At 48.3% G+C, this 21,694-nt stretch overlaps 1 protein-coding gene across 5 annotated transcripts in view; it reads right to left on the bottom strand.

The window, feature by feature from the left end:
* Nucleotides 1-104: 104 nt before the first annotated feature.
* XIRP1 (xin actin binding repeat containing 1) overlaps nt 105-21,694 on the bottom strand; it is a 33,870-nt gene continuing 12,280 nt past the window's right edge. For 4 of the 5 annotated variants that reach the window (XM_064639003.1, XM_064638995.1, XM_064639021.1 and 1 more), the window contains exons 6-8: nt 11,658-11,818; nt 10,363-10,416; nt 105-8,778 (exon numbers count right to left, since the gene is read on the bottom strand). In XM_064639003.1, the coding sequence (XP_064495073.1) occupies nt 1,081-8,778; nt 10,363-10,416; nt 11,658-11,818 (7,913 nt within the window). In that variant the 3' untranslated portion in view covers nt 105-1,080. The remainder of the gene's footprint in view (nt 8,779-10,362; nt 10,417-11,657; nt 11,819-21,694) is intronic. The other variant, XM_064639029.1, reaches the window with a different exon arrangement.

Here is a 21,694-nt window from a genome sequence, read left to right as displayed (position 1 = left end):
TGGAGCTCTCTCAATATGTGACTCAACTGGCCCATTGAGAAATGGTTTCTAAGTACTTTGAATGGAAACAGGCACTGAACAAAAGAAACTCAACCAGACCAAAGTATTTTTAGAGGTAATGTTTACCTTCAGAACGCAGCAATAGAAGTTAAAAAAAAAAAAAAGCCACAAAATATCTAAAATCTTCAGTTGAGAATGTACAAAACAAAGTCATAATAATAAGAAAATTGCTTTACAAAGTCTCAAAGTGAATTTAAACAGTAAACATGTAGGAAAGCATGGAAAATCTAAAATAAGGGGTTTGTATATGTTGAATAATAAATTACAATTCTAGAAAAAAACAAAGGAAAGCAGTAACCATTCTGACTCAAGCAGAGAATCTTTCATAGCATCTTTCTTTGGGGGAATGGCATTGATAATAGCTGTAGGTCTTGGCTTGACAATTTCCAGTAGCATCAAACACTTTCCAGGAACTGAAAAATAAACTGATAAACACCTCCCCCAAAACCAATAGTGACAGCAATTCAAGACTTTTTTTTTTTTCCTTTTCTTTCTTTTCTTTTCTTAATGGCTAAGAGAAAACTTATCAAACCCACCCATCAATATGAGCTTGTGTATATATATGTGTGTGTAGGATGCCCTTCTTAGAAAGAAAGAAGGTATTTGTTTGCCAGTGACCAGATTGGTTGGTTCTTTAGCTGATCCTACCTATCCTTCCTTCTGCAGCAGTTCAGAGAATCCCGAGACAACACCACGAGCTGCCTCCCTCCAAACGTTCAGGGGGAAGATACCCTAAGGTGCCCCATGGATGGATTTTTCCCTTGTGCTTCTAAGAGTGCCAGGACTCTGGGTTGTGGTGCAGCACCAAGTCTCTTGGGTTGGCCAGGTGAGGGCTGTTCTCCTCCAGTGTCAAGGCAGACTGCATTAGTCCTGTCTGTATGCGAACACCAAGACGACGACCCTGAGAAGTCCCTAGGGTGCAGGTGAATCCCTGTGTGTGATGTAGCTGAAAGAGGAGAAATGTTTATCGTGGCCTTTCTCTTTTGTCTCAAAGAGTCTTCTCTTGCTCTCCAGAATCTCCTACTTCTTTGGCTTGGAGTTGCCAAAGGTGACAAAGACCACTCCTGGCTCCTGGAAACTCCCGTTGGTGTGGAAGTTTTCGCCCGGGCTCTTCAAGTACCTCCGAAACATGGGTGAGGCCGAGACCTCATACTGGGGATGAGCCACCACATCGCATGTGGAAGATGTTTGTGTCTCAGACTGTTTGGTGACGGTGGTGGACGAAGTGATGATTTTGTTTCCAAACTGGTCCATTTCCTCGTACTGCTCCATGACAGTCCGGGTGGCTCCGTAGAGCTTGGACCCATCGGGCCCTGTCTGCAGCTCCAGGATGCTTTTCTGCCTCCGTGGATTTTGTGGGCTGGAGACATTCAGGGAGCAGTATTCCGAAAAGCTTCCTTTCTTCCCACAGTGGCAGCTGTCTTTGGAGGTGTCCAGGGAGCCCTTCTCTTTGTCACTAGTTGGATGGTTGGCATTGCCAAGGGTGTGCTGTTTCATTGAGCTCAGCCCAGCTTTTGTTTGGAGGGGGTCTGGTCTCTTTTCTAAGGGTTTTGTGTCATGCCCAGTAGACCCAGCTGATGGATGGGTAATGGAGCTAAAGCTGTTATGAGCAAAAGCACCCCTCTTTCCTGGAGAGTCAAGACAGTCTGGCGAAGGGACATCCTGGGGGGAATGTGCTGTCCTGGGTGATTCTGCTGGTTTCCTGGCAGCAGACTCGATGGTGATGTAGGAAGGTGAGGAGGGAGAGCTGACACGAGACTGAACGAGGCGGGGGACCCCCAGCTCTGCCTTGGCTGCCTCAGTCTTTTCTGCCACCTTTGCACTTTCCACAGATGCTGCTTCCCCCGTCTCCAGTGTGACTTCCTCCTGTTTGGCTTTGCTTGAGACAATACTGATTTTACGGATATTGCTACTGCTCACAGAGCTTTGGGTGCTCCCCAGAGATTCCTTGAACAGCCCTGACAACCCTGCAATGTCTGACTCAGACTTGAGACTAGAAACAGAATAAATAGCTTTCTTGATGGCCTCCTCAATGTCCTGGATCCGGGCAAGTGTCTGTTCCTTCAGGTGCATAATCTCAGCGCTTGCTCGTTCCAGGTCCTCAAAAACCAGCTCCATTGAGGAGACACTGTCAGTGTCCTCCTTTTCCAGTGCCTCAGCCTTGTCCTTTTGCTTGGCCTGGTGGGCCTTCTGACGAACAACCCACTCAGGGACCTTCTCGAAGAAGCTCTTCAGAGCTTTCACATCCACTTTGCTTGTCTCCTCCTCAAACTCCCTCACTCGAGTCAAGATTTCTTGCAGCTGCTCTTGTCTCCTGAGGTTCTCAAAGATCTCCATAGCTTCCTTGACATTGCCTTTCATGATCTCCTCTTTGTGTACTGACAGCCTCTTCCGACGCTCATCTTCTGTTTCTCTCGTTTTTTTTTCTCTCATAACAACCACTGGCTTCTCCTGGGCAGGTGTCTCTGCCTCCCCATCAAGACATTTCAGTTGCCCACTGGTCTCCTGATGTTGCTCCTCAAAGGAGTTCATTGACTGCTGATGGAAGGACATTGAATGAGACATTTGCCTCCTCTCATGCACCTGCTGCACGACTCTCTGACTATCCCACGATCCGTAAGAATTAGATACACTTTCCCTTTCCACCTTGGATGAGGCGTTTTGTGCAGTGTCATCTCTCTTTGGAGGAGTGGTGTGGCCCACAGGGGAGGTTCTCGGCTCAGTTTGTCCTGGCATATTATTTGTCTGTGCTCTACCAGGACAGGTGGGAGGCGATAGTGAAGAGCACCCGTTCTCATCTCGGCACAGCTCTGTGTGCCTCTGAGCCACCTCACCTGGGCATCTCCTTGGAGCAGCAGCTTTCCCACTCACCATTCCCTGCTTGACTTCAAAACTAGCCACTCCATTTTTTATTGCCTTTGAAGTCTTAGCGTTGTCTGATTCCACCTTTCCTTGTCCTGCTTTGTTGGCCTTGTACCTTTCTTCTGCTATTTGAAGAGGGGTTTTGGCAGAGTACTTTGGCACCTTTCTCTCAGTGTTTGTACCCTGAACTGTGACAGTCTTCTTCACAGATGTCTCCAAATTGTAGGATTTTGCCTGAACCTCCTCATAGCCTGATTGTTCATGAACTTCCACACAGCTTGATCCCAGCTCCATGGCGGGAGTCTTTGGCCTGATGATTTCCTTCAAGCCTAGAGGTTTTGGAGGCAGGGGTGGAGGGATGGGTTTGGTTGATCTGCTTGTGCTGTTACTTGCAGAGGCAGAATGTGCCTCGTGTGAGAAGTGCTCAGGTTTTGGAGGGGGAACAGGTTTTTTCCTGTGTGGGCCAGTAATTTCTGGTTTTGGAGGAGTCCTGGGCTTCTCTGCAGGACTCTGATCACTGGGTTTGCAGGACAGAGAAGGAAGGGCAGGAAGAGGGGTCTGGAGTGGTGCAGAACATCCTTGGACTTCATCTTTGCTGGTTGGTAATGGAAGGGCACCTTCTCTTGCTGCTTTAGTTGAGGGTGGGCAATGTTCTGCTTTCATCACAGCAACTGGGGGAGGAGGAGGAAAGTCATTATCAGCCTGCGACCCTGAAGCCACTACAGCAGTCTGGTTACTAGCGACTTGAGTCTCATTTTTCTTTTTACACACAGAATAGGACTGCCCTGCATTTCTGTATATCATAGCAGCTTTAAAGTCCCCTCTGGAGACATTAACGTTAGACTTTTCCAGCGACTGAAGTGTGGCTTTTAAATTACCTCGGACAACATCCTCCTTTTCTACCAGGCGCTGTTCTGTGGCGGCACTTTGCAGTGCTCTGATAGCTGTCTGTACATCCCCTCTGACAACAACATCTCTTTCTTCTTGCACTGATTGCTCTTTGTAATCAGACTCAGCACAAGGGTTTATATAGGTTTTCACGGGTGTGGCAGTATAAAGGCCATCCTTAATGCTAAAATCTCTACTAGGCACAACTTGGATTTCCTGGCTCAATAGTTGTCCTGCCTGTACTTCCTCAGAAGCACTGACCTTTTTGTGTGATGCTATGCTCTTCTGAGACACGCTTGTGTGGGTCTTGGATGCCTCCTGGACTCTGGTGGTGGTGGTCCTGGTGGCAGTGCTGCTGCTCTCCTGCTTGGTGGATGAAGAGTCCTGTTGGTGCATGGTTGATTGAAGGGTCATTGTTCCCTGCGTGCTGACTGTCTGCTGCCTGCAGGCTGTGTGGACCTCCTCCCTGTTCCTCTGGAACTTGCTCTGGACATGGTGTTGAATGTTTTTTGCTTCTGCTGTTGCCAGCCTCAGGCTTTGCATTGCAGCCTGGAGATCACTCCCAAGGGCCTTTTCTTCTGTCTGAGTCTGGCTTGGTGCCCCACTCACCACACTCTGCTGTTTCCCATCCACTTCTGCCCCCTGAGATGTCACTTGGGTTGGAAATGTGCCTTGCGTCATAGTTTTGGGCTCCTTCAACTGGGCAGTGGTGGCTTCTCCTTTCTCTGCCTTCTTGCTGGCATCAGCCACCCTTTGGATTGACTTTGTAGTCACTTTAAGACCTCCGGACAGAATTTCTTCCTTTCCCACCACTGTGGGCAGGGGCTTCCCAAGACACTGCACTGCGGTGCCTGTCACACCTGCTGCATGCACAGCCTCTCTCTCTAACACACCCTCTCTGCCTGTGCTTTCACATACAAATCCCTTTTTTGCTCCCTCCATAGTCCCTGGCTCACCTTCTGCAATTACTTTCCCTATTTGTTCTTTATTTGGTAAGATACGTATGTTAGCCCCCTGCACAACCCGTGGGACACTCTCGTCTTCCCCCTGCTCTGCTTGGGCATTGATGAGGGATTGTATCTCTGACTCCTGCTGGAGATTCTTCAGATAGCTGAGATCTCCCTTCTCAATGCAGCTCGCAAAAAGTTGGACATTTCCCTTCTCGTTGTCCTCCCGTTTGATGGTTGCTGCTGCTTTCTGCTCCTGTGAAGAAGCCAACAGGTTCCCAATCGTTGACTTCACATCCCCCTTGACGACTTTCTGCTGGATAGAATGGAACAGGAGGGAGTAGAGAGTCATCTTCACTGATCCCGACTTTGTCTCTTGTAAGACCATTCCCTTTTTGATGGAAGCATCTTGACTTAGGAGGCCCTGTAAAGCCTTGGCTACATCTCCACTGAAATCCTCTTTGCCTTTAACAGCTTCACTCTGGTCCAGCAGCTGCAATGGGCTTACTTTGATCTTGCCATCTCTGTCCTCCTCCACCAGCACACTCTGTGCTTCCACGTTGGTCCTGTGCAGGAGCTGCAGCATAATCCTCTGCAAATGGCCTCCCACAACCTCCTCCTTCAGGATCTCTGGAGCACCGGGGCTGCTGAGCTGATACTTCACCATCTTCACACTCTCCATATCATTGGCTTCAATGAGGATCCCATCATGCTGGATCGCCTGGCAAGTGCAGAGAGTCTCTAAAGTCTCCTTCATGGTTCTTTCTTTCAGTTCTATTTCTATGCTGCCTTCAGAAGCACTGAATTTATCCAAGGGCGTGCTCTCGAAGAGCCACGTGGTGCTTTTCACATCTGCACGAGGGATCGCTTCCTGGGCCCCAGCGTTGGCCGTCACCTCCTCTGTGTCCTTCAGCGTGTCCATTGGCTGGGTTTCAAACAACCAGGTGCAGCGTTTCACGTCCCCCTTCTGGCTGTCCTCTCTCTGCACTGTGCTCATGGATGAGCTTCTCTCCGCATCCCCGTACAGGGAATCCACAGGGTGGTTCTCGAAAAGCCAAGTGGATGTCCTCACGTCACCCCGCTGAACGTCACTGACACTGACCATCCTCACGTACTTCTTCTGGCCCACCTGCTGGGACTCAAAGAGCTGCTTGTTGGACTGAACATCTCCCCTCTGCACATCATCTACAGTTCTGGGCACAGACAACTTTCCCACTGAGAAGGAGTCAAGAGGCTCTGTCTCAAATCTCCACCGGGCAGCCTGGACATCTCCTTTCTTGATGTCCTCTTGGGTGACAGCCCTGATCACAAACACCTCTTCTTCCTTCTTGATCTGATCCAGGGGCTTAGTTTCAAACAACCACCGGGCACCTTTCATATCACCTTTCATGATTTCTTCTTTCTTCACTGAGGTGACCTCGTGGTATCCCCCCTCTTTGTCCTGGATAGCATATAAGGGTTGGCTTTCAAAGAGCATTGTGCAGGACTTGACATTTGCTTTGCTCATGGTGTCTTTCTGGATCTTCTGGAGCTCTGTCTCGTCCACTTCGTCATGGATTTGGTCAAGGGAATAAGTCTCAAATACGAACCTTTTGCCTCCAACATCTCCCCCCTTGATATCCTTTTCTGGAGGGATTTCCTGGATGCCCTCAGAGTTGTCCTTCAGGGTATCCATGGGGTAGTTCTCAAAGAGCCATGTGAACTTGTGCACGGATCCGGCTTCAATTGTCCCAGCATCTTTCTGGGATTTTGGTTTGGTGGCTGTATCCAAGGGCTTAGCTTCAAAGAACTCCTTCACTCTGGACACTTCCCCAGACTGTATCTCCACTCGGCTGGAATACCGCATGGTCTTTTTCCTGTCAGCTTCACTGACAATGCTGCTGCCCAAGGGCTCAGTCTCAAATAAGTGCCGGACAGTTTTGACATCAACTCCCTGTAACTCCTCCTGACTGTACGCCTTACTGACTTGCAGATACTGCTCCTCCTGGCCTTTCAGGGAGTCCAGGGGCTGAGTCTCAAACATCCATGTGTATGACTTCACATCAGCTTGGGGCACGCTGCCGTCCTCCTCCTGCTTCTTTTCAGCCTTCTCGTACAGGGTGTGCATTGGCTGGGTCTCAAAAAGCCACCGGCAGGTCTTCACATCCCCCCTCTGGGAGATCTCCCGCTTCACTGAGGGGTGCTCCTCTCCTTCCATGGCTTTGTGATGAATGACATCCATAGGCTGAGTTTCAAAGAGCCACTTGGCTGTTCTGACATCACCAGCCACCATCTCTTGCTTTGTGATCCCCCGTATTATATCCACTTTCTTGATGCTTTCATCAAACTGGTCCAGGGGCCTGGTTTCAAACATCCACTTGTAGTTCTTGACATCCCCGCTGATGATCTGCTCTCTGCTTACAGAGGTGACTTCATGGAAATTGCCAAAGCTATCCTTGATGGCATACAGAGGTGTTGTCTCAAACAGGATTTGGTTGGCTTTGACGTTGCCAGCTGGAATCTTCTCCTCCTCTTCTTTGGTGATGGGCTCAGCATCAGCCTGTTTAATGCTGTCTAAAGGGAGAGTCTCAAACAAGGTCTTGAAAGACTTCACATCCCCTTTTACTACCTCTTCCACACTGGTGGCTGGAATTTCTTCCTCAAATGCCTTGGAGATGCTACCAAGGGGACAGGTCTCGAAGACGTGTTTTCTTTGCTTCACATCTCCCTTCTCCTCTGCTGAAAGCTCTACTTTCTTTAAGCGTCCCACCTCAAAATTGTCTCTCAGTGTTTCCATTGGCTGCGTCTCAAATAGCCAGAGTGTGGATTTCACATCACCTCCAATGACTTGTTCTTTGGCTACAACACTTTCTGAAGCTTCTCCTTTCAGGGAGTCAAGAGTCTGGGTCTCAAAGAGCAATCTCTGCTTAGTGACATCTGCCCCTGTGACAAAATCTGTAGAAGCCTTGAAGTCCTGTTCTTCCACTGTGATTTCTCTGATGGCATCCAGGGGTTGGGTTTCAAATATCCACCTTGCTCCACTGACATCTGGCCTTCCAATTTCTTCCAGCGAAATCCCACGGATTATCTGCACTTTGGAAGTGTCCTTGTTGATGGTGTCCAGGGGCTGAGTCTCAAACAGCCAGCGAGCCGTTCTGACTGCATTGCTCTGAATTTCTTCTCGGCAGACGGACTTGATTTCATGGATAGTCCCAGTTTTGTCTCTGATGGCACAAAGGGGCTCTGTTTGGAAGAGCCTGACAGTCTTCTTAACATCGCCTTTTAGCTCCTGGATTTCTGACTTGAGTTGTAGGATGCTCTTCTCCTCCACTGAGGAGCAGCGTCCTATAGCATCCAAGGACTGTGCTTCAAAGAGCTGTTTGGCCCCTTGCACATCACCTCCCTGGACAGGCTCCTTGAGAACTGCCTCCTGCACCTCAGTTTCATCTGAATACAGTTTGTTTAATGTGTCCAGTGGTTGGGTTTCAAAGAGCCACCGGGCAGTACGAACGTCTCCTCTGGCAAGGTCTGTTTCTGACACCTTGGGTGATGCTGACAGGCTGTATCCATTAATTGACTGGCTTTCAAACCTCAGGGAAGTACTTTTCACATCCCCACCAGGAATGATCTCTTCTTCTGCCAGCTTCTTGGTGGCTTGGTGGTCCCCAATGGAGTCGAGTGCCCAGTTCTCAAAAATCCAGCGCATGGACTGAACCTCTCCTGGGAGAACTTTATCCAGGTTCACAGAGGCCTGTGCATTGGGGTCTTCGGTATTAAGCATTTCTGCCAGGTCCTCAGTCACAGCTTCTTCCAAGTTCTTCCTGAGCTCGGGATGCATGTGTCTGTAGAGCCTCTTTAGCTCGTTCACTTGGCGCTGCTGGTAGAACTTGGAGAAGGCTTGTTTTGGAGGAGGCACAGGGAGTGGGTTGAGATCCTGACTCCCTGGAGCGATGACCTGGACTGAGCTCACGGCAGGAGGGGGAGGCAAGTCGTCTTCCATTTTCTTGGTGGCTGCTTTAGATGATTTCTGAGCTTCTGACATCTTTGGGGAAACAGTTTCAAACGTCAGAACAGTTTCTGTCCCGCCAACCCCACGGCCGTTAATGGTGAGAACGGCAAAGGGAAAAGCCAACAAGGGAATTCCGTGCACCTACTAAGCTCCGTACCTTTGGTTCAGTAGCACACAGCACTCCAAAACATCACACCACTGCACACGCTCCAGGCTCGGTGTTAGCTCTGGTTCCACTGCAACGGCTCAAGGCAAGGCCTCTAATCCAGGTGAGGTGGTTAGTCTACAGTCCCCAGGATTCAGTCCAGCTACAGCATAACAGAGGTGCTCGATTTGGGCTGTGCCACCAAGAGAGTGACCACAAGAATGACGTGGAAAAGGCTGTCTTAGAGTAGTGAGCTAAAAGTTAACTTCTCCCTCCTGCTCCCCTGTGTCTGGGGCAGTGTGAGGACCTGCAGGGAGTCTGGGAACACAGGATATGGGTGCAGGAGAAAGTCGAGGATTTTTTTGTGAAGAGGTCTCAAGAAATAAATGGGGACAGGGAACCAAAGTGTCAAACTGAGCTGATGATGTTGGGTAGGGAGGTAGCACGATGAGCTTTTGGTAGCCCCATGGGTTGCCTACTGCTCAAGAGGGAGAGCTGGGGAAAGGATGTTCATCTGATTAATGATTTCTTCTGTTGGACTCACGGGTGTACCCCATGTCACCATTTACACAAGAATAGATGGACAGTTATACAATTAGAGACTTAAATAAAGCTCTTCTGACTTGCAGACTTGTACAGATATGAGACTAACTAAGGTCTACAAACTGCTGGGATCAGCAGGCCAAATTCCTTTAGGAGAAACAACAAGGCTGAAGGATCAGAGGTTGGGGTAACACCCATAGCTGGGTGCCAGGGAAGTTAGACCTGTTTAAACTCAGTCTGAGCTCAGCTCATATTCACAGCAGCATTGGTACAGAAGTGAACAGAGTGGGCTGTGGATGTCCAACCCACCTTTGAGCCTCCCTTTCTGCATTTTTTTCTCCTTAGTCTGGGAACCCTGGGCACCGAACACTGAACTGAATACCTGCAACCTGCTCTGCCTGGGCGTTTGTCCACAGGGAAGGTAGCTGAAGCCTTTAACCATTGTCTAAAAGAGACTGTAATCCTGGTGGCTTTCCTTTCAGTAAACAGATCTGCTGACCCTTGGCATGCCTGTGCAGTTACGTCTGTGGAGTTATGCCTGGAATATTATTAGTTGTTGCTCAAAGCAGTGGTGCGCGGTGTTATTTCACTCTGTTACACGCAGATTGTTCTGGCTAAAAATAAGTTTTGAACATTAGTAAAAGAAACCCACACTCAGAATACCGAAAATCAGCATATTCTGCAGCAAGTGTAAAATGCAAATCTTTCACATGAGCCAACTTACTTTGAATGCACTTTTAAAAATAAGGGTGGTTTGGTTTTTTTTTTTATCTGCGAAGAACTTCTGAATGTGGGGAAGGGCGACTGAGCAGCTGATAGCTATATTCAGTATTAAAGTGCTCCTTGCTGCCTTGTGTGGGTATTTCAATCACACTCACAGGCCACAAATATTTGGTTAGATAACGGTGCTTATCTTAAACATTTCCTACCTTGCTTTTTTTCTGCCTGTGGGGAGGGTGAATGGAGTTGTCCTTCACAGCACTCTGTAAAAGATATGTGGAGAAATGACATTTAACTGGAGAGAAAGACACATTATCTGTATATGTATTTTTATGCGTTTATGTGTATTAAGGTGCATATCAACTACAGAGACCTGAAAACCATTACAGGTCAGGTTTTCTTTTTTGGATCACTGGCAGTTCAGTACAGATGAGAAAAAAAATCTTATTCCAGGTTGATCAAAAATGTACGTTTCCTAAAATCTCAGCCAACAAATAAAACCCAAAACACATTTTTTTAGAGTTAGAGGAAATCAAAACTAGGAAAGTTTGATTTAGGCTCTATTTTTGTTTATACTTCAACTTTTAAAAAACAAGACTGATCTATATTTGTAATTGCATTACAAAATGCTTAATTCATTGTTTTGGATTTTTTTTTAATTTTATTTTTTTTTTAGTCTTCTAACCAGTTGTAATTTTTCAGCTGCAGTCTCCATTCACTTATTTTCAACTGGAACTGTTTCAGTCTGGACTCGTCCAGTAGGGTGTCCCAATACACACTTGAGAGACTACATCTCTGAACACCATAAAAGGTTGAGGGTAAGGGGGGAACACGAACGTGCCTGCAGCAGTGGTCCAGATATGAAATCGCATCCCATGTTACTCCTGGATCACCACCGGTACGGGGGAAATGGGGAAAATGTGCCTCATAACCCTGAATTATCCTATGGCCCACTGATCATCTTGGAGTGTGGGATTAAATCCCTGGATTCCAGACTAAGGACTAGAAACAGAGGACACGGGAGGTTGCACTGTACAGCTATGTCTGAGTGTGGTATATATGGACGTGTGTGTGTGTGTGCTGGAATGGGGAGAGGATGGAGACGTAGGTCTTGCTCTGGGCTAAATATTTCCTCCATGAATATGTGTAAATACATACCCGCAAATAAAGCAGAGATCTTATATATGAATAAACTGTATGGGCTAGTGGATGTAGATGTGTGTGTGCTTCGTGTGTGTATGTGTGAATTTAATACGTATATAATATGTGGTTTTTTGTACACAGCTTATAAATCCCACACATACCAGCACCTCTGATAACATTCATCCAGTATTTTCAAGCGACAATTGAAAAAAATGCTCATTTTTGGAAAAACAAACGCTGTGTTTCTGCAGATTTACTTCACCACACACATTCTCTCTCACTCTCTTACAACCACTTGCTTGGGCGGGACATTGTTGGGATGCCGCTGGTGATTTGGGAGGGGGAGGATGCTGGTGCTTACCGGCTGTGCGGGGCTGCCGGCGTCAGCAGCAGCGGCAGCTGTCTGGGAGAGATAGAGAGCCGACAGCTCCTTCACGGAGGGCGCAGAGGACCTCCCTCGTCCTTGGTGAAGTATGTGGATAGTGTTGTCTGATGTGTCTAAAAATGACCGCGTCCGATCATCTGAAACAGGGACAGACGTGCGTGGTGAGCCCCGAGCCAAAGACGGGAGGGCAGGGTCAGCCTGGAGCCTGGGCATCGCTCACCACGGGCTCTGCCATCTGCACACCAATCTCCCTGGCAGCCCCTGCTCTGGCCCCCCAAAACTTAACATCATGCCCTTTTGGTTCAGAGAAAAATCACGGACATTTCCACCTTTTTCATGGCTGAAATGGATTTTGAGCCTGGATGAGAGCCACGCGTTTGGCAGTGACCTGATGCCACCATCCTGCTGGTGGGGCACAGAGCCCACCCCCGTTCCTGCATCCCTGCATCCCATACAAGGCCATCACCAAACACGAGTGAGTCAGAGGATGTGAAGGAGCTACATGTGTTTAACTTGAGCCAATTCCCACCACTCTACTATGGATGTGCCTCTCAGGCAGTTATATCCATTTATCTGCACCTTTTCTCTGGGAGCCTGTTTCAGGAAATGGAGAGATGAAGAGGCTACAAGACTTGCCCCAGGATGCAGCAGGGAGCCTTTGGCAGAGCCAGAGGACCAAACCCTGCTCTTAATTTAGAGAACTGATATTTTGAGCTGCACCAGCTCCCATGGGGCCCCCAATGGAGCCCAGTATGGCATTGCTGAGATACTCAAGATATTCAGCATTCCTACCTTTGTTCAGATGTCTCCCATGGAGATACTACAGCTGAGGTTGTCCCTATTAGGTTCATGGAGAAATGGCCACTCTAGGAGGAGATGAACTATTAACCAGACCTCCTGGGGGCTACACAGAGGGATGGGATGGTTGGAGCAGTCACACACTTCTGGATGATGTCAAGGCCATGGTGCCTCATTCCTACCTATTGTACTCCATCCCCCTTCGTCCTCATCCCCCTAAACAGTGGGGGCTTCCCTTCCCACTGAGGATGAAAGCTGTGTCCATCCCCAGAGAGAGGTTCAGGTCAAAATCAATGGATTTAATGCTGATGGGTTCAGTTTTCACAGAAACCCCAAATTCCAGCTAAGAACTTTCTTTTTGCATTACCCTGCTAGGTAATGCCATCTCCACCTCCCATCAGAGACATATACTGAGCTTTACTCCTACGTGATGCACCTCAGTTCTCCAGGTTAGTCAGGGCTGTAATGTCTCTGTTACCACTGTAAAAACACGAGAAGGTTCTCCCGTTCTCTGCAGGCTTGCACTGCTGCATTCGGATTTAGTGTGGTATTTGCAATGCTTTCTGTTTGAACAATGGGCTCTCTCTCCACAAATCCAGCTATTGCACAGCCAGGAAAGGGCTGATGTACTTTTTAATATGTGCGCATTAGAAGCACTGCAGCCGTTCCAGCATTCTTTGCCCTCAAATGTCAGTCCTCAAAGCACGAAAATCAGTAAATAACAAACCCAATGACTCTTTTTTTCTGCATTTTAAGTTCAGGTTTTCAAGTTTGTCTAGAAAATGCTGAAGGAAATTTGCTCTGGTTTTATTTTAAATTGACAACAGCTAATGTCATACACTAACAGGATTCCAGGAGCTGGTGCTTCAAATGAAATGCCAGTTCCTGTGGGCACAAACACGAACCAAAAAGCCATGAAAACAAGAGCAGAGGGGCCTCAGTGGGTTGTCAGACTCTGACCAGTGTGCTGCTGGAAAGTGCCAAACCCCTAGATTTCTGTTGTCCTTTGTTCCAGCTGCTCCTGCATATGTGCAGGCATTTGGATGATGAACCAAGGCTGGATACATGAGGAAGCAGTGGGATGCAATACACATTTAGCTGCCCAGTTCTGCTGAAGGTCAGCAGAAACAGAAGAAGGTATTTCCTTAATGCCCCCTTTTTTTTTTTTTGCTAAGTCACCATGTAAATATGGCACCTTTTTCCCTGATTTCTGCTGTCCACAGCTTAAACACCAAGTCAAAAGGAACTATCTGTCTACAGCCAGTGGAGATAGTGCAAGGCTGGTGCAGACCTGGTGCATCTTGAGATAGGCTGAGAGGTTGCAACCACCCTCTGGTTTCATCACTTTTCCCCACTTTACTCAAGACACCCCAAATTTTAACTAGATCCTGGATTTTTGAGATGAACAGCATCCTGGAAATCATAGAATTCTAGAATTATTTGGGTTGGAAGGGACCTTAAAGGTTATCTAGTTCTAATCCCACTGCCAGGGGCAGGGATGCCACCCACTAGATCAGGTTGCTCTGAGCCCTGTTCAACTTGGCCTTGAACATGTCCAGGGATGGGGCATCCACAACTTCTCTGGGAATCCCGTGCCAGTGTCTTGCTATCCTCACAGTAAAGAATTTCTTCCTAATATCTAATCTAAATATCTCCTCTTTTAGTTTAAAACTCTTCCCCCTTGTCCTACGGACATCAGGAGGGTCCTTGCAGCATTTGCTGAATTGGCTGCAGAAGGCTTTGAGGAGGGCTTTGGAAAACCTTGTCTGGGAATCTCTTTCTTTTCTCTTCCATTGCTCAGTTACCTAATGGAAAGGCAAAAAGGGGGCCAATCAGCCTGGCAAGCAGAAGCTTTCTCCCTTATACAGTGATGAGGTTTGGCTAAGCCTCCCAGTAAGAGCAGTGGGGAGACAGTGAGCCTTGTTAGCTTCAAAGCAGAAAGGCAACCAAGCATGGATTTGCAGCCTTTCTGGCTGGGAAAATGAACACAAATCCGTGGCTCTCTTGAAAACTATCTCTAGGAGATGGGCCATGGCAAGGCAGGGCTCCTGCCTAGGTTGACATAAGTGTTACTGTGCATAACCACTTCGGTGCAAAGTGCTTAGCAAAAGCATCCCCACGTCCTAGAGCTGGGCTGGTGATATTTATTGGTCTCCTCCCACCCCAGTCTATGGGTATTACCACTGAGATGATATAATTTGTATTGACCTATAGGCCTGTAGGTAGAGACACTGCACAAAGAAAAGCAATGTACCCCTCCAGCCAGGAATGAATAGTGCAGCTGAAGGAATATTTCCAGTCCCTGCAGTGGAAAATAGCACAGTGTCAGTGCTGCTGAGTCCTTCATCCGTTAGCTTGGGTGGATGAAAGGCCACAGGGCTTGTTTTAATGACAGATATAATTAGATACAAGGCTTTCGTTGAAGCCATTCCCTTATCGCTGCCTTTGTTTTCTTTTTTCTTTCCTTCTCTCTCCTTTTTTTTTTTTTTTTTTTTTTTTTTTTCCCAGCGCACAGGCTGTGCACAGCCCTCTGTTTGCTTATCACTTCTCACAAACCCCGCCTGCCTTAGATAGGGGCCGCTCCAACCCGCCGGGCGGGCGGCTGGCTCCGCGCTTCCACTAAGTCTGGTCTCTCCACACGTCTCTGCCTGACGAAACAGGCTGCTGCCACCCTTCAAATTGCTAATTATAGATAAGAGCCAAAGAATAACAGTTCATTCCGCTAACGAGAAAGCCGAGCTGTCACGTGTGTGTGGATAACGGCATCCAAGCGGCACCGAGGACGCATCCAGAGTTGTGAGCAAGGTGCATCCCCTGGGAGGGACCGGGGAGCTTCCCAGCTGGGGATGCTAAAGCAAAGCCAAAGGTTGTTATTGCAGGCCAGGCTTAGGGTGTTATTTGTTGTGCATGAGATGGAAGCCCAGTTTGAACCCTGTGCTGGGCTCCACATTTCTGCCTCGCTGAGCAAAAGAGCTCCGCTGGCACATTCGGCATCCGACCCAGCGCTGAGTGATGCATCCTGCGCGGCGCTGATTGACCAGCAGCCCCAGGGACTTTAAACCAGATACCTCCAGCATTAAAGCATCCCCTGTGAGCTAAAATAGAAGGAAAGAGCTCCTGAAAACCCCCTCCTCCCGTCCCGCCCAGCGGCTGGCACTGCGGCCGACGGCTCTGCTGCCTAAGTGAAGGATACAGGGAATGCTCCTCCCCGCTGGCGTTTGTCGGCAAAATGTCCTTGGTGCCAGTGCCTGGCGCCGGATGAATCTGCACATTTCGTGTGAGGGGCTGCAATGTTAGGATTGTCCATGGGGAGCAGCTGTCGGGTTTCTTGAGCTCTTCCCATGCCCGACCCATGTGCAGCTCGGGCTCAGTTTACAGCCTCTCTGCCCCATAAGTCGCACCCCAGGAAGGCAAGGAGGGCTGTGGGAACTGGAAACTTGCAACGGGAAAAAATAATTCCTTGTATTCCTTTGTACTCACTGATTCTTCTTGACACAGGGGGGAAAGGCAAGGCAATGGGGGAAAAAGATTCTTAAATATTCATTTAAAAGTTCACTCACTTCCTCTTCAATTATTGCCTTTAAATCACTCAACTGCTCTGTCTCCTACTGAACAGAATATTACAGGTCTCTTGAACTGTAATCATGTTACATCTGACAGTCAGCTCCCAACAAGTGGAAAACAAATCACTGACAAAACCTCTCCCCCCTCTGCCCTCCCCTGAGAAAACCCCATCTCACCAGTAACACAGCAGCTCTGTGTCACTCTGCTTCCTATTTAAACCTATTTAGCCTATAAAGAAACAACGCTACCCACCTGTTGGTGTCCACCACCTCTGCTGCTGGCACTCCTTCACAGCTCCCACCACCAACCCCAGTGAGCTACCGAGCGCCTGAGTCACCTATTAAAAAAGGAAGCTGCAAGCTCAGCACCAGTCTCCCGGGTCGCCTGGCCAACCACATGTCATCGGCTTTGCTCCCAAAATCAGCCGCCCTGAGCAAACACAGCTGCTAAGCAAAGCCCTTTGTGTGGCCCTGTGCACCCCACGGGCAGTGCCTGAGCTGGGGGTTGTGTAACGGGGGCCGAGATCAGCTGGGGGCTCGCACAGGGCTTGCATGAGTTGGGGGGACAGGGATAGTCCATTGGGGCAAGTTCTGCCAGGGTCCTGTCCTGCTCCATCACTCGCTGAAGGGAGCAGTGCTGTGAGACCATCTCACCCCGAATCTGGCATCCTCCGTCACCTGCTCTGTGGCTGCCCAGCGTTGCTCCTCTGCAGGTCAGTTTTGGGTGTGCCATGTTGGCTGCTGTACCTGGAGTGTCCTGTGCCCAAAGCACAGACGTGTTACGGTCTCGCCCCTTGGCTATGCCACAGCTTAGGTACCACGAGGCCTTTGGTGCATCCCATGGTGCAGAACCCAAAACCCAGTACTCAAAGGCCAGTTGGAGCAAAGGGACCTGTGTCCTGGAACTCCTTAGTACCAGGGGATTCAGAGACAAAATAGAGATATCTTTCCATTGTGAATGCAGCTTTCTTTTCCAGGGAGATGGAGGTGAACTGACCTGGAAATACTGCTGGGTTTGTGGTGCTCTGGGCTGGCTGTTTCCTGGGAATCTGGGGCTGCTATTCCTCCCTGCCTGGGACTAGCCATGGGCTACCCCCAACTGGATGGTCACTACCAGCTCAGCCGCCTGATCCAGGCTGTGTGACTGGACATGTGTCCCCATTCCCAACTGCTTGTTCCCTGGCTTGCATGTCAGTGAAACCTCAGCAGCTCACTGACCCCTCCTGAAGCTGGAAGCACATCCCTGCAGATGGAGACCCCATTTTGAAGTGCCTCTGCCCTTGGATGTGGCAGCTGCATGTACAGAATCACATCTGTCCCATCCTCCTACCAGCTTTTCTTCTTGGAGAATCAGTTCCCTGACAAAAGTGACTCCCAAATACTGGCACTGCTCCAGGACTGGGCTGCGGGAATTTACATGGATGGGTAAGCACCCATAAAAGGTGGCTGGGAAACCAGTGCTGCAGCTTAATCCAAGAGCCGGGCAGCCCATCGGGGGTGCTCAGTCAGCGGGGAAAGGTTTAAACCTTTGCCCCAACCCCTGAACCAGTGGTCCTGGTCCATAGGGAAGCTCTTCCAGAGGAGACACATGCTGAAGGAGGTGTGGGAAGTGGGGCAAGCTCCCTGCTGCCCTAGTCTGGAGGCTGCCAAGAAGGTGAGCAGGGAGGGGTAGTCCTGAGGGGGAGATGGGAGAGTATCTCTAGCTATTTCTCAATGCCCTCATGACCTGGTCGTGAGGCTTTAGAGAATGTTAAAATATCATGTGTTTTTCTCCGAAAGAAGGGGAAGAAAAGGTAGGACAAAGATGCAACAGGGAGCATCAATGGGATTTTAGCCAGACTCTAGTAAAGACTGAGGATGAGTCACGCTCTAAAAACATCTGCTTACCCTCATGGGTGCTCCCTCCTGACGCCAGGATCACACTTTGTTCTGTTTGAAAACTGCAGTACTTTCTCTCATTTTCAGTCCTACAAAGGACCGTGAGGATTGGAAATTCAAGCTTTTTTCTTTTTGCCATGGGTTGTCTCATTATGTGACAGAGTGGCAGTTGTAAACATGTTCTTTTTACATAGAAATCATGTGTTGTTTTACTGTTTTGGTCCAAGTTGCCTGTTTGTTATAACTATATGGGCTAGGAATCAACCTTTAAAAGTGAGAACTAAGATTTTCACAAGTTCACCTACCAACTCAGATGTAGAGAACAGCACTGATTACAGCTGGATGATTAAAAAAATCATGCAACTTAAAAACACTTTTTTTTTTCAATTTCGAACTTTGATGAGTACACCTTGCCCTTTCAGATAAGTTTGTACAGCATCATGTACAACAGATCCCTGATTTGGAGATGGGGATCTCTGGTATAGAAAATAAATGTAATGACTAACACACATAAAAATATATAAATAATTCTTTTTTGAAAGGTTTTAAGAAAGATTTTGTGCTGTCTGCAAGCCATATGTTGCAATCACTTGAGGAACTCTGGTGTGCAGATTTAATAGATGAATTTCTGGGGTGGGAAATGGGCTGAAAAGTGCCAGAACCAGAGGAAGGTGCTAAACAAAGAAGTAAAATAAAATAATGTAACTGAAGACCAGCTGTGTTGAAGAGGAAATAAGATTTAAATTATCATTTCATGCTTTAGGAATTGCCTACTAAATTATAGTCTAATAATTAACATTTTGCACATGTATAAAGTTACATTTGCAAATCTGAGGGGGTGGAGGGGGGGTGAAGGAAAAAGCTGCTGAGGAATATCTTGTTTCCTGCCCTTGAGTTTCAAAATCAGATCTCTTTGCAACTTCCAGCACCTCCAAACTGAAAGTTCGTGATCTTCCATCACTTCTGCAAATGTTTTTGGCTCCTCAGCGTCAGCTGGACTTTGCAGGAGCAGCATCATGACCCTCAGGTAATTTAAAGAGCTTCTGAGAAGAGCTGGGAAAATTTAGCCTCAGGCGGACCTGAGTATCTGCCCCAAGGCAGCTCAGGGCTATTTCTGGGCTTTGCAAAAATCCAGGAATGTGGAGGACTCTATTCCTGGCACCAAAAAAATGCCAAGAAGCTCTGCTGAGGGACAGCTGCGAGTGGCATTGCTGGTTGGGGACGTGGCCTTCCCGAGTGGGCCAACTGCTGTGGGATGTCTTTCCCTAGAGAGGGCTCCAGCATCACCCCACCACCTCACTTTTTGGGTACCAACTGTCTAGAGATGGTGAGTGGAGACCTGACTGTCTGCTCGGCAATACCTCATTCTCAGTGTTCCTCTGCTAAGTTAATAAAGGGTTAATAAAGGCAGAGTGGAAGTTTAATTGCTCTCTCCCCGGGCTGTGTGTCGCTGGGCTCTCAGTACCCAGCCCTGCCCCCTGACACGCTGGGATCGTGTCACGCCCCGCTCACGCCAGCACCATTCTCGTACCCTCCAGTGACTCTTCATCTGTTATTTACAGAGCGGTTTTCCACTGAAATGGTGATAAACACCCTCACTTGACATCCAGCGAGCGCTGTTTTTATTCCCCTGTTTCCCTAGTTCACCTATCCCACCATCAGGACTACTTTTACCCCTCTGCCAGTATCTTCTCTCTGCTCTCCCTCCTCCCGCAGCAGCGCAGCATCTCAACCCTTGCAGGCTGCAATCCAGGATGGCCATTCACGACAGCAGCTTCCCTCCCTCTAAAATCCCCATCCCCCGGGGAAAGCAACACCAAGCTGCCCACTGGAATAATCTCTGCCTGGGGAGAGGGCTTCTTGGCATGCCGCAAATACCAGACCTTTTAAGGGAAGCCCTCTCTAACCCATAGGAAGAGATACCTTGGGAATGTCTGAGCAGGCACGAGCCCTGTGAGCATCACCGGCCTCACATCCTGCCTGGGATGCAGGGCCCAGCAGGGATCAGGGCCGTGGCATGCATCTTTAAGGATTTCTTTGCCGTGCCATGGTGTTTACGTGGGGGCATTGCAGGGATGCCACACGGTCCGAGGAGCTGCGAGACCCTGCCTTGGCTTTCTATTCTTATCCCGGTGTTTCCATGCTGCTGTCAGCCCTTTATCGCTGACAGCCAAGAAAACTCAATGCTGTTCTGGAAGAAACAGCCATGCCCCAAACTAATTTAGCATTATCCTCTAAAGAGAAAATCCCAACCCGCTTGTTGCTATTGAGATTCCCGGGAATTTCCGTTTGTTTCTGAATAAGGCAAATTGCCAGCAAGAATATGAGAGAGGAGAGAAACGTTTGGCTTAAAGGGGTAAGATACCAGTAAGATACAGTACTTAATGCAGAGATTCCTGCTACTGTGTTCAAACCCAGACTGGGGACTTTTGCTGGTGCTGAAATAAGGATCTTCACCCTCCTAGTAACAAGGTTAGGGAATCCTTGCTTGGTTTCCCCCCTAAAGGAAGGTTTTGTGTCTTACAAAACACTGCAACTATTCAAGGGCTGAAAACAAATTCCACCCAGGCTGGATCCCTTAACTGCCACTAATGAACTATCTACCACTTTGCCTGGGCAAGAATATGGGTTTTCAGATTTTCTCTCTTCTTGCAAAGTGGTATCTGTACCAGAAGCACAGGAAAAGAAAGGCAACTCCACCACTCTTTCCCTAAATCTCTGTTTTCTGATGAAAATCTGAAGCTACTTCACATATTTTTCAGCAAAGATTGAGGTGAAAACTGGAGACATGGAGGGAACTGGGGAAAGTTATGGAATTTCTGTTGTTCTCACAGCAATCTGAAGGATGGGAATTTCAGAAGGAAATGTCAACTATTGCCCATTACCTGAGCAAAAAAAAAAAAAAAAGAGTAGAGAAAAAATTCCAGCTCAGGTCAGGCCCTTCCCATAGTGACTGAGGGGCTGGACCTGCAGTCCTGGCTCTCCTGCTGAACACAACACAGACCTCAGAGCCAAAAGGATTTGGCAAATGGATAATAAGGTATAAGACACACATTTGCACACAGGGGTGGACTTCTACTCTGTCTTACAGAGTGGCACAGATTTTTGGAGTTACCTTCCATACATGTGAGCACAAGCAGGGAGTGGTATGGCCGTATTAATCCTGCTGACCCAACAGGCTCCTGAAGCCTTTGTTTGTCTCAGGGTCACAAACAGATTTCTCAACCCCCTCTGGAATGGAAATTGAAGAGGGAAGGAAAGAAATTCCCTCCTTAACTAAACCTTCCCTGCCTCCTGTTCCTCAGGGATGTAAGACGAAGCAAAGCTCATTTGCTTCTGAACAGTCCCCACTTTGCTGCCTACCCACTACCAGTCCTGAACACGGTTTGGGTCTAGAAAAGGTCTCCTCCACCCCCAGTGTCCATCCAGCTCAATCCAATCCCATACAGATTCTTACCCCTATTTGGGGTCACAGTGACCAGAGGTATGGTAAATAACAATATTTTTGGGGGGACAGAATAGGCACTGAGATCTGTCCCCATGAATTTAAGCCTCAAAGCTGTGAACTTCAGTATTTCGAGACAGAGGAAAAGCACACAAGCACAATGCTCTGTTTCTGCCTAGGACGTGTCCAAGTGCCCCAGATGATGGCGTTGAACCAGACCAAAGCCACCACCTGTGGAACACAACTTCTGCAGCAGACAGTGGGATTCACCAAGCTCTGGGCCAACAGAATAAAATCCATGGCTTTCCAGAAGCTGCAGCTTCTCTTTC

This window comes from Pseudopipra pipra, chromosome 1, assembly GCF_036250125.1.
Source record: "Pseudopipra pipra isolate bDixPip1 chromosome 1, bDixPip1.hap1, whole genome shotgun sequence".
NCBI lineage: Eukaryota > Metazoa > Chordata > Aves > Passeriformes > Pipridae > Pseudopipra > Pseudopipra pipra.
The sequence above is the reverse complement of the archived record's forward strand: the minus strand, read 5'-3'. Positions and strand labels throughout refer to the sequence as shown.